The sequence below is a fragment of the Phragmites australis genome, chromosome 1 (assembly GCF_958298935.1).
Source record: "Phragmites australis chromosome 1, lpPhrAust1.1, whole genome shotgun sequence".
NCBI lineage: Eukaryota > Viridiplantae > Streptophyta > Magnoliopsida > Poales > Poaceae > Phragmites > Phragmites australis.
In genome coordinates this window covers 2,248,127-2,260,321 of record NC_084921.1, presented here as the reverse complement: position 1 = coordinate 2,260,321, position 12,195 = coordinate 2,248,127, and the positions used below count along the sequence as shown (strand labels likewise).

General features: G+C 45.9%; 1 protein-coding gene across 1 annotated transcript; it reads right to left on the bottom strand.

The window, feature by feature from the left end:
* Positions 1-327: 327 nt before the first annotated feature.
* LOC133886840 (uncharacterized) lies at positions 328-7,232 on the bottom strand. Its single transcript, XM_062326713.1, has 4 exons — positions 6,991-7,232; positions 1,053-1,115; positions 678-970; positions 328-573 (listed from the first exon to the last, which is right to left on the bottom strand). Exons 1-3 carry the CDS (start codon positions 7,168-7,170, stop codon positions 701-703), a joined length of 513 nt encoding a protein of 170 aa, XP_062182697.1. The 5' UTR covers positions 7,171-7,232; the 3' UTR covers positions 328-573; positions 678-700.
* Positions 7,233-12,195: the final 4,963 nt, after the last annotated feature.

Genomic DNA, 12,195 nt, shown 5'->3' with positions numbered 1-12,195 from the left:
GAAATTGTAATTTTGTAATAGTTAGATGTAAATAGTTATAAGTTTGTGAAATTTACTCTTGTAAAAATTGTGGCATTGCAGCGTACTATAAATCAATATGAAATCTTCTGTGAAGGCGGACAAAAGCCGCTTTATGGACCTTTCGACAGTGCTGTGACAAAACTAAAATCTGGAATGAAATTAGTCACCAATGGTGGAAGCTACGACAAAACTAAAATCTGGAATGAAATGAGTCACCAATGTTAGAAGCTAAGACCCAGACAATGAACTCCATTGTGAACTTCGGCCTTGAGGCAGCCATGACAACGCAACAAAACATGCTTCCAACAGGCATAGCATCACAACATCACAGACAGTTTCGCACACAATTTTGCCAAGTAGCAACACTATCAGGACATACATGAGTATACGCCCATACAAGTTCAGTTCCAAATAGCACAGAGTAATTGGCACAACACTCCCAGCAGAATAGTTCAAAAAATGTGCATTTCAGCTAAGTTTAAGCCTCCAACAATCTTTTCACCCCCAATGTCTTTCTACCAAAAGTCCAAAGGTTTTATCGCCAGCACACAACTGCAAACAAGCATCATAAATTTGACCATCAGCCTTAGACTATAAGCAGCACCACTCACAAATGTATAAAATTACAAAACTTAAGACAAACATATGGAACCAACCTTTTTGAAGCCACTTGAAAGCATCAAGATTGATGCTTCTCAGACTTGTTGCGGGCTACCCTTAGCTTCTCAACATCTGACTGAGCCTTTGCCAATTTTTGGTTGAACTTGATTAAAGTCTTCTCATTATCATTTTGATCTCGGTGACCAACCATAACCGTCAACACCATCACAAACACAACACCAGCTGTGACTGCAGGGTAAACCCAGTGTCTACCGTACAACTGTACGTGGTGACCTATCTTACACATCCGCTCTTCAAGATCCAGAATAATATACTTTGAGTTGTACGGCTACGACAAGAAAGAAAACATAAGCTTGGGAAAAATATGAATTCATGAATTTTATTTAGCAAATAAAAAGTTAGAAGAAAACCTCGAAAGAGCCATTAATATGCAAATAGGTCTTCCTCATCACATCCAACTCAGGTAAGGACTCCTAAAAATATATGGAATTCAATAGTCAAACTTCAATATCAAAATTTGTTAAATAGAAGTACAGTAAGTGGCACGTTGAACTGTCTTCTTTCGATATGTAATCAGTTTACTAATTCCTTTCATCATCACAATATAATCATCCTTTCTCAAGGAATAAACATAGCTAATGTATATTAGACCCTTTATATTCCTTTATCTATAACACTAAGAGATCGTTTGGTTCTCATGAATTGGGTAGAAATGGAAATGGAATTTAATTCCACAGCCAGGCTGTTTGGCCGCCACTTAGAATTGGAATCGATCATTCTATATGATTCCATTCATATGCTGATCCAAAGGGATGTGTTTCTTCTCTTCCACCCGTCAATCGTCTAGAATTGTATAGTCGATTGTTTCTTCCTCCGCTCGCTCCTCTTCCCCCACGCTCTTGCATTGCTTCCTTCTCCGCCGATCTCCACCAGTCTTGGCCTCAGTTAGGCTCCACTAACGCCATGGTTCCTTGTAGGCAGCCTCTCCTCCCACACCTCACATCCCATAAGCATCAGGATTAGGAGATCGACAGGGGAGAGTAGTTCGATGGATCTGTGAGGGAAAGGATTCGATCATCGAGATCCTTGCTGATGTTAACGCGGGCAACGCTACAAGGCCAAGGCCAAAAAGACCGACGGCCAGGGCCGCCTGTTTCTCTCCGAAGAGGAGTGGTTGGTGCGGCTCAAGCTGAGGGAGAATGATGGCAGTAGAGGGAGCAGCTGCGCCGGCAACAACCGCTGTTGCAGGAAGGGGGCGCGATGGCGGACCACGCAACGGCAAGACGAGCGGCGGACGCGACCCGAAGGATTGGTGTTGCAATTGCGACAAAGTATGGGCAATGGGCCCATGAGTGCCGGAGCAAGCCTCGTCGCGAGCAGGCCCATATGGCCCAAGAAGAGGTGGCCTCATTGATGGTGAGGGCAGAAATCCCCAATCCATCCTTTGCTCCGCCGCAATCCCTTCCTCCGACCTCTGGCGGCACGCTGGCCACGTTGGCGGATGGGCCACCTCCGCCGCGCCCGTTGACCATCCTCTCTGCAGCGTGCCGGATCCTCCTCACCGCTGCAGTCTGGCCTCACCTCGCCGCCGCGGCCCAACCCCAGGCCGCCGTGACTCAAGCTGGAGCGTGCCTCCCTAGCCGGCCACCGTTCGGACTACGGGCGGAGCGTCACCGCCCGAAGCGCATCGCCATCAAGCGGGGATGCAGCGGCTCGGGGAGGCTGACGAAGGGAGCGCTCGGAGGAAGCCGCCGCCGTAGGAAGGAGCGCTATCACCTCCTCGGTGGCTGCTGCTACGTCACCTCAAGCAGGAGCGCCGCCGTCACCCCAGACTGGACCGCCGTCGCAACAGCTGTGCAATCAATTGCACCTCTGCGAAGAAAGGGTCTTCGTCCAGCTCGAGCGTGAGCAGGACCTCGACCACCAGAACCAGCTACGGATGCTCGACATCAGGGCCACGAACCATATGACGGGGTCCCGGGCCGCCTTCTCCGTCCTCAACGCAGAGACATGCTGCACCATCAAGTTTGGGGATGGTTCTGTGGTCCCGATCGAGGGCTACGGGACCGTGCTCTTCGCTAGCAAGACTGAGCATCGCTCCCTGGACAGTGTCTACTACATCCCCACGCTCACCGCCAACATCATCAATGCCGACCAGCTCGACGAGGTGGGGTGCCAGGTACTGATCAACGGCGGGGTGATGAGGATTCGGGACGAACGCCACCGTTTGCTGGCGCGGGTTCCAAGATCCCCCAACCAGCTCTATGTGCTCGCCCTCGACATTGCACAACCAGTGTGCCTAATGGCATACGGAGCAGAGAGTGCCTGGCTGTGGCATACTCGCTTCGGCCACCTCAACTTTGCGGCACTCCGGAAGATGGCTTGAGTAGGCATGGTGCGCGGATTGCCTACGGTCGAACAAGTGGAGCAGGTCTGTGAGGCCTGCCTCGTCGGCAAGCATAGGCAAACGTCGTTCCCAAAGCGATCCAGATACCACACCGAGCACATTCTCAAGCTGGTACACAATGATCTTTGCGACCCCATCACACCAACAACTTCAAGCGGGAACCGCTTCTTCCTCCTGCTTGTGGACGACCACAGACGCTATATGTGGTTGCTGCTGCTCTCCTCCAAGGATAAAGCACCGGCGGCCATCAAGCAGTACCAAGCGGCAATGGAGGTGGAGATCGGCCGCAAGCTCCGAGCTCTCCGCACAGATCATGGGGGAGAGTTCACATCAGAGGACTTCACCGAGCACTGCGCAGACCATCCGGGCTTCATCAACACCAGCAAAGAGCACAAGGTGCTCAAGCTGCACAATGCTCTTTACGGCCTTAATCAAGCGCCGAGGGCTTGGAACACCAAGCTAGATGACACTTGTTGTCACTCGATTTCGTCCAAAGCTCCCTCGATCACGCCATCTACACGCGGAGAAGAGTTGGAGCACAGCTGACCCTAAGAGTCTATGTCGACGACTTGATCATCTCCAGCACAAAAGTCTCCGACATCCTGCTGTTCAAGCAGGAAATGCTAAAGTTGTTCCGTATGAGTGACTTGGGAGTGCTCAGCTACTACCTTGGCATCAAGGTGAAGCAGAGCAGGGACGACACTACTCTCAATCAAGGAGCTTATGCAACAGCCATCCTGGAGAAGGGTGGCATGTCCAGCTACAACCCTTGTCAGGTGCCAATGGAGCCAAGATTGAAGCTCAGCAAAGAGAGCTCAACTCTAGCAATCGACGCCACCATGTATCGCAGCCTCGTCGGAAGCCTCAAGTACTTGGTGAACACCCACCTTGATTTGGCTTTCTCTGTCGGCTATGTTAGCCGGTTTATGGAGGAACCACACAAGGAGCACCTTGAGCCTGTCAAGCATATTCTGCGTTACATCGCGGGAACAAGCAGCTAGGGGATCCGGTATGCAAGGAAGAAGGATTCACAGGCAGAACTGCTGGGGTTCAGTGATAGTGACCTTGCAGGTGATGTTGACAACCGAAAGAGCACAACTGGAGTCATTTTCTTCCTTACCAACAGCCCAATCACTTGGCTGACGACAAAGCAGAAGGTTGTGGCATTGTCAAGATGTGAAGATGAGTACATAGCTGCTGCCACGACTGCTTGTCAGGCTGTATGGTTGGCTCGGGTGCTAGGAGACATTGTGAATTCTATGCCAAGCACCCCGAAGCAAAAGATGGACAATAAGTCTACCATTCCACTCATCAAGAACCATGTGCACCATGACTGGAGCAAACACATTGGTACAAGGTTCCATTACATCCGGGATCGTGCAGAGAAAGGGGAAATTGAAGTGGAGTTCGTGGGCACTGCAGAGCAGCTTGGTGATATTCTCACAAAAGCACTCGGTCGTGTGAAATTTCAGGCACTCCGTGAAAAAATTGGTCTCATTGAGCTTAAGTAAGCGTAGCAAGTCTTAAGGGGGAGAATTGTCAGGTTAACACTTGTGCGTTCTTACTTCTTTTGGATAGTTAGTAGTTCGACCTCTGTGGTTGTGTGCAAGTTGTGCTCTGACATGTGCATATTCACATGGGAGAAAATCAGTGTTGGTAGTGTAAGTCAAAAAGCATGTCAGGGTCATTAAGTGGTAGAGTCGGTTGTCAGTAGTCGGCTGGATTTTGTTGAAATCAGCTGCAGGTTGGACAAAAGCCGTTTTGCTTTCTCAGGCCACTAAAGCCATACCTTTGTAACTTCTCTTTTGCTATAAATAGAAGAGCAAACCAGAAAAGCTGCAAAAAGTTTTGGGCAGTGCAAAAACTCTCCAGAGTCCACTTCTTTTGTGTGTGTTCTTGCCCCTGCCTGTCTAATCCAATCAGAATTCTATCTCTACTTCTATCTATATCTCTAATTGAATCTGAATCAAATCAAATCAAACCGAACCTTAGCTGAACTAGATTGCTATCTCTAATCTGGTTTATCTCTAATCCTACTCCTACTGGCCGAAAGGGCCCAAATCCTTGCGCATGACATCTCACCCCCCCCCCCCCCCCCCCGCGGGACAATCAGCTCGTCCACGAGCTGAAACACCATACTTAGGGAGGGGGCTTCAAAGGAAGAGCAGCAGCTGAGAACCCCGTGTCTTCGATGATCTCGAGGGCGAACAACTTGGAACATGTGTGACCTGGAGACAACTTTTCATCACAATTGAAGCACAATCCTTGAGCATGTCGCACAACCATGTCTGCCTGAGACAAACGCTTGCGCGGCAAAGAGGACGCCACTGGTGTCACTGTTCCGGACCCAGGCAAAGCGACCGAAGCTGAATTGGAGTCGCTGTTGACTGTGATCCCTGAGGCGGAGCATCGTCTGTGGATGGCAAGAGCAAACGTTGCTCATAAGCCCGGGCCAACATAATGGTGTCATCAAAGAGTTTGAGGCCGATGGAGAGCTACATCCGTGCGAAGAGGATTTAGGAGACCCACTATGAAGAGCTGAACCTGTTGAGATTCAGTGAGCTTGACGTCGCGGCATGCCAAAGAGAAGAACTTGTCGCGGTAGTCGCTGACGGTGCCGGTTTGTCGTAGCATGGCAATTTCGCCCAACGGGCTATCCGTCATAGGCGGCCCGAAGCGCTGGAGGACGAGTTGACAGAAACATCGCCTGTAGTACCACATCTGAGCAGCACCTGTCATATGAAAAGATGGGTACCATACTTTCCGATCTTCAGGAGTGCATTAGCCACGAAAAAATTGATCACATCTATTAAGCCATAGCAAGGGATCATCTTTGCCGTCATAGGTCGGGAAGTTGAGCTTGTGGAAGCGTGGGGGAAGGCGGCCATCAAAATGATCATCAAACTGAGGTGGATGTCGAGGATGACCGCGAGCAGCTGGCTGATGAAGATCAAGCTGGTGTTGACGGCGAGGCCTTTCAGCAGCATGATAGATGACCTCAGGATGACAATCATCCAATGTTACAGTTTGTGGAGGCTGCTGGGCTGGTGGTAGCTGGCGCCCCTCCTGGCGACCTTCCGGAGCAGCCGATGAAGCAGGTGTGCTGCTAGCCATACAAGCCATTAAGGCCGCAACCTGCAGCTGCAGGTCGACAATCATAACCGATAAGGATTCCAGAGGTTGCACACGAGCGGTGAGTTGAGCCATAGCTGTCTTCAAGTCCTGAACATCGGTCTGAAGAGCCTCAATGGAGGAGGTGGTGGAAGAGGCCATCGGATCGCTGGAGTCTGATACCAAGTTGTCACATGCAAGGGTATGAGAGGATGATCGGAGGTGGTATGAATGTGTAGATGGAGGTCGTGGGCGAGGTTTGGGCGCCGTGGTCGGAGCCATGCTACAGTACTACGAAAATAGATAAGAACTTAATTAAAATAAACTTCTTTCTTGCTCTCCTCCCTGATAGAAGCCGACTGCCCGACTGCTCCTTTATATAGAGCTGCTGGCTACAATTTTGGAAACTAACTCAATCTCCTAATCCAATCCGAATTCTATCTCTATTTCTATCTATATCTCTAACCGAATCTGAATCAAATCAAACGGAATCCTAACTGAACTAGATCTCTATCTCTAATCCTACTACTGCTGGCCGAAAGGGCCCAAATCCTTGCGCATGACATCCCTATTCTTACTTCTTCGATTCACTTGCTTGCTACCTATTCCGGCTGTCTCAGTTGTACCGAATCTACTGTGATGTATCCAATACTCGGTTGAGCTTAGCTAATTGGCAGTGGTGTGACTGGGGTTGTTAACAGTTTCTCTCTCACACACAATCTTTTCTTTAATCCTAACAACTTCTTACTCGGGCTAAATAGTGAAAAAAGAAAATAATGCAACCATAATCGCATCCGCACGTGGCCGGGGAAGAGACGAGAAACCCTAACCGTGTTGATGCCACGACTGATGCCCGCAGCGGGGGCGGCCCGAGACGATCCCAGGCGCGGAAGGAGCGGGGCGAGCCCCCCCTGCGGCATCCGGCGGCCGATCGCCGGCAGCAGGTGGGAGGAGGATACGCCGGAACGCCCGCCGCGGAGCAGCTTCGCCAACGCCGTCGCCAAAGCCATCGCCGTCTCTCCTTGCGCTCTCCCGCTCGCTCGATCCCTTTCTCGCTCGCTGCGGCGCCGCACCGGGATGCAGACTGCAGGACTAGGGCACGAGTGCCTGGATTTGGACTGTGCCCCACGGAAAGGCTGGTTTGGGCCGTTACCACCTCAGCTTGTAATGGGCCGGCCAATATCTCTCTCTGGGCCAACTCAATCCTTTCATCTTATATAAAAAAAAAACTAAATCCTATCATCTTTTATCCTTTCTCCGCCATTTTATGAATTTATGAAATAATGTTTCCCTAAAAAAGATTAGGAAATAACGTATTCAGGTTCCTCTAAAATAATAGTGTTTTTATTTCAAAAAACAATAACAATGTATTCACATTGTTTTTTTTCCGCTTGGCGTAGCACCACTCCAATCACAGAGGAGCGCTACTAAAAAAAAAAAAGAGCACAATGTTCAGCTGCCGGTACTTCACTTTGATCTATCAGAGTTTTCTAGCTATCAGATCGACAGCTAATGAGCAAAGACGAAGGGAGGGTATATCTATACACACAGTAATTTTCTTTCCTTTTCTAAAGTAAAAGGGTTTTCCATCCCTGTTCCATTGATAAAATGAAACAAGTTCACAATATAGCTCCAGCGTTAGAGCACCGTATTGATCAACCAGCCAATCCAAAATTACGAGAGACCCTCACGGCAGCACCGCGTCTCCAAGTACCCAGCAAATGCAAAACACCCACCATCTCTCCAACTAATCCTATTGCATTCATGATGAAACCAGCGGACCAGCAGGATCTTGTATCTTCGTCGTCTCCCTCCACCATCACCTTCTTCAGCGCCATCCTATCTTCGGCGGAGACCAAGCCATCTGCTCCAAAATACCAATATAGCCATCCACTTCTTGCTGCTTGGAGGCCAGGAACAGCGGTAGCCGCCAACTTTTGAGCGTCCTCCAAATTCTTCGCCAAAGTAATCCGGTTGGCTTTTCTGAAATGCAAATCATTTCTCATTTTCCACAAACACCACAAAGTAACCAAGCCAATGATATTAGTCACTTTATTCCTCTTATCACTGATCCATCATTTACCAATAGTAACATAATCGAGACCAACATTTTTCTGCAACAACTCAGACAATTCTGTCCAAACAGCTCTAGCTGCAGCGTATTCAAAAAACATAATGCCTTAGCCAATGTGCATAAACTGCCTAGAGACTCTTCTAATCATAATGACTTGATCTTTTCTACTTCCTTGGGCAATAGAAGGCTCAAACCTGAATTCAGATTTGAGCTTTCATAGCTCTATCATGATTCCTTCCATCAAGAGCTTAAAATTTTTGGGATGAGAACATCCCAAATGTAAATATTTTGGACAACATCCTCTCTAAGCTAAAAAATCTTGGAAGTTATTTGAAAGGATGGGTGGAAACTTAGCTGGCCATAATAAGAAGATGCTCATATTGTTCAGAGAGGAACTTGAGCTTTATGAAAAATTGGAAGAAGAGGGTCTTCTTAGCTTGAATCAGGCTGTTAAGAAGTCCTAGCTGTTATCTGATATCCAAAAACTTCTTATTGATGAGGAAATTTTTTGGTATAAAAGATCCAGCTCTAAATGGATCCTCCAAGGCAATAATAACACCAAATATTTTCATAGTATTTACAATGGTAGGAAAAGAAAAAACACAATCTTCTACCTTTTAAAGGATAGTGAGAGAATTATTGGTGATGATGACCTTCTTGTACATGCTACTGAATACTACAAGGATCTCTTTGGTCCATATTCTGTTAATTTGATCTCCTTAAGCCCTGACCTTGGGTCTGAATCTGAAAAATTAAATGTTAATGACAATGAGATCCTTGATAGCCCCTTCACTGAATCTGAAATTAAAAAAGCCCTCTTTGAGATGGAAGCAAACAAAGCAGCTGGTCCTGATAGGTTCCCTGCTGAATTTTACTTGGCATGCTGGGACATTATAAAAGATGATTTTATCATATTATTCAATGATTTCTATATGGGTTCTCTTGATGTCAAAAGACTCAACTATGCAATCATTACACTCCTGCCAAAAATGAATGGAGCTGAAAGAATTCAGCAGTTCAGACCTATTTGCCTTCTGAACCGTTCTTAAATGGATTATAAAGGCTTTTAACTAATAGACTGGAACCTTTCATGAACAAAATCATTAATCCCTTTCAAAATGCTTTTATTAAGAATAAGAGCATTATGGATGGTGTTATGTCTCTCCATGAAATCCTTCATGAAACCCAAAAAAAAAAGAAACAGATTGGTGTGGTGCTGAAATTAGATTTTGAAAAAGCTTATGACAAGGTTTGTTGGGATTTCCTCTTTAACTGCCTGGACATGAGAGGTTTTAGTTCCAGATGGAAAATGTGGGTCAAGAAGGTTGTCTGTGATGGCACCTTAAGTGTAAAATTGAATAATAATATGGACTCCTACTTTGTCATCCATAAAGGGGTAAGACAAGGAGACCATTTGCGTTGCTTTCCCTTTAATCTGGTTGCTGACTCTTTGGCTAAGATGAACACAACTGCTCAGAAAAATGGTCAAGTGACTGGTTTGGTCCCCCACTTGTTTGAAAGCAGTATTGCAATTCTGCAATACACTGATGATACAATTCTTTGCCTTCAACACGATTTTGTTAAAGCAAATAACCTCAAGTTACTGCTATATATGTATGAACTGATAAATTTCTAAAAGAGTGAGGTGATTATGTTGAGGGTGACCATGCTCTAGCAGAAAGATATGCTGATATATTTCATTACCAAATTGGGTTTTTCTTTATTAAGTACTTGGGGGTACCAGTGAGACCCAGTAGACTCCACCTCATAGACTGGGTGGAAATGAAGGAAAATGTTCTAAAAAAAAACTTGATATTTGGCAAGGTGGCTTAATGTCTATGGTGGTAGACTTATTCTCATTATTGCTAGTCTTTCAAATGTCCCAATTTACCAGATGTCAATGTATCAAATGCCAAAAATTGTTATTAAAAAGGATTGATATTGCTAGAAAGAAGTTCTTTTGGCAAGTTTGTGGGACTAAAATGAAGTAACATCTAGTCCATTGGGACAAAATATGTCTGCCCAAGAAAAAAGGAGGTCTTGGTGTAAAAATCCTTTCCAAATTAAACACTGCCCTTCTTAGTAAGTGGTGGTGGAGAATTGAAAAAGGTGAGGGGATGTGGAAGTCAATTGTCAGTAAAAAATATCTTCAAAACTCTTCAGTTCCTGAGGTTAAACACAAGTTCAGTAACTCTCCCTGTTGGGTAGACTTGATCAAAATTAAGCATGTTTATCTCCAAGGGAGGAAGATCTTGGTTGGTAATGGCAAGAATACAAGATTTTGGGATGATGTTTGGCTGACCGCTAATTCCCTTGCTAAAATGTTTCCTGTTCTTTACTCTATTTACAACCAGAAAAACATTACTGTAGATGAATGCTACAATTTATAGTTGTGCCTTGAATTTAGAAGATGGCTAACTTTGGATCTTCAATCTTAGTGGGATTTTATCCTCAGTTGGTTAGCAAGTGTTAACCTAGGAGACTCTGATGAAGTAGCCTCTTGGTCCTGGGATAAGAAACGCATATTCAATGTCAAATCCACTTATGATTGGTTAACTAGAGATGCCCCTCATCAACCTTTTCAACACATATGGAAAGCAAAAATCCCTTTAAAAATAAAGCTCTTTTTATGGCTTATGGAACATGATGCTTTATTGACTAAGGATAACCTCCTTGAAAGAAACTGGATTGGAGATCCATCCTGCTACTTTTGTACTTAGCATGACACTGGTAATGTAAGACCCCTTTCCCGAGATCTCCTATGCCTCCTGTATCAGTCACTGGATCAAGTAGCTGATACGTATAGTATAACATTTGTGGCATCACAGTTATACATCGTATATAAAAGATTAAGGTTACAAGAGTACAAAAGGTTTTAAACCATAGGGTACATTACAAACATGTCCAACCGGTCAACAAAAGCACATCGGAAAAACAACCCAAATCCATAGACAGCTAGGGTGTGAATGTGACCGCTAAATCTACTCCTCATCCACACCTTCGTCTCCTGCGAAGTCGGTATCCATCTTATCATCTAAATGATATTAAGAATGAGTATGGAAGGTACTCAGCAAGTCATATACTACTTCAAGGTGTTGATAGATGTATAAAGGACAACTCAAGGACAAGACTTTATGGTTTAGTTTTAAGCGTAAAGCAGTTTCATGCCGACATCCAGTTATATTCTCTATTGTTAACTTTGAAACTTTTTAAACAAGATAACAAGGTATATCTTAGAGTTTTTGGTCCTGAGAGGGGCTACACCTCACTCCGCAGTCCCTATCAATGTGTCTGGTGTACCTTCAATACCACTATGCTCCTGGCAGATCAAGCCAGCAACCCCATCACACGTACATCTAGTCCACATTCACTCATCAATGATACACACGCCCTGAGTCTAACCAAGTGAGGTCATTGTTTTGCATGTCTATGACCATGGATACGGCTATTCGAATAGATTTACACTCTACAGAGGTTGTACATTGTACCCACACGATATGCTCAGCATCCAACCGTTACAAGCAAAGGAGAGAATCATACCAAGATACTTCAATCACCTTCTCTTGTTGGACTATACTATGAGATACCCTAAGTGCTCCAGGCCTACATAAGGGATGCCATGGTACCACCTGGACCTTCGTAAAGAGTCTGGTTCAATGAACATTCCGTGAAGCACCTAACAGACGCTTGGGTTCTCGTTGCTCCCCTAGCCTTCTAGTAAAATGTCCAGCTTGGTCGGGAGATAGAAAAGTCAAGTCCTACCCATAATAGGACTTATGGTTGTACTTGGGTGGCTTAGCATGACGGCGCAATGATTCGGTACATATACGGCCGGGGTAGGCATCTTCAAGCTGGCAATGAATACCACGCAGATAACTTAAGCCCCCAAGAGCATCCTCACTAGAGGACTACTCTACTTGCCCCGCCAAATCAGTTTTCACTCATTTTACACACCACCCGC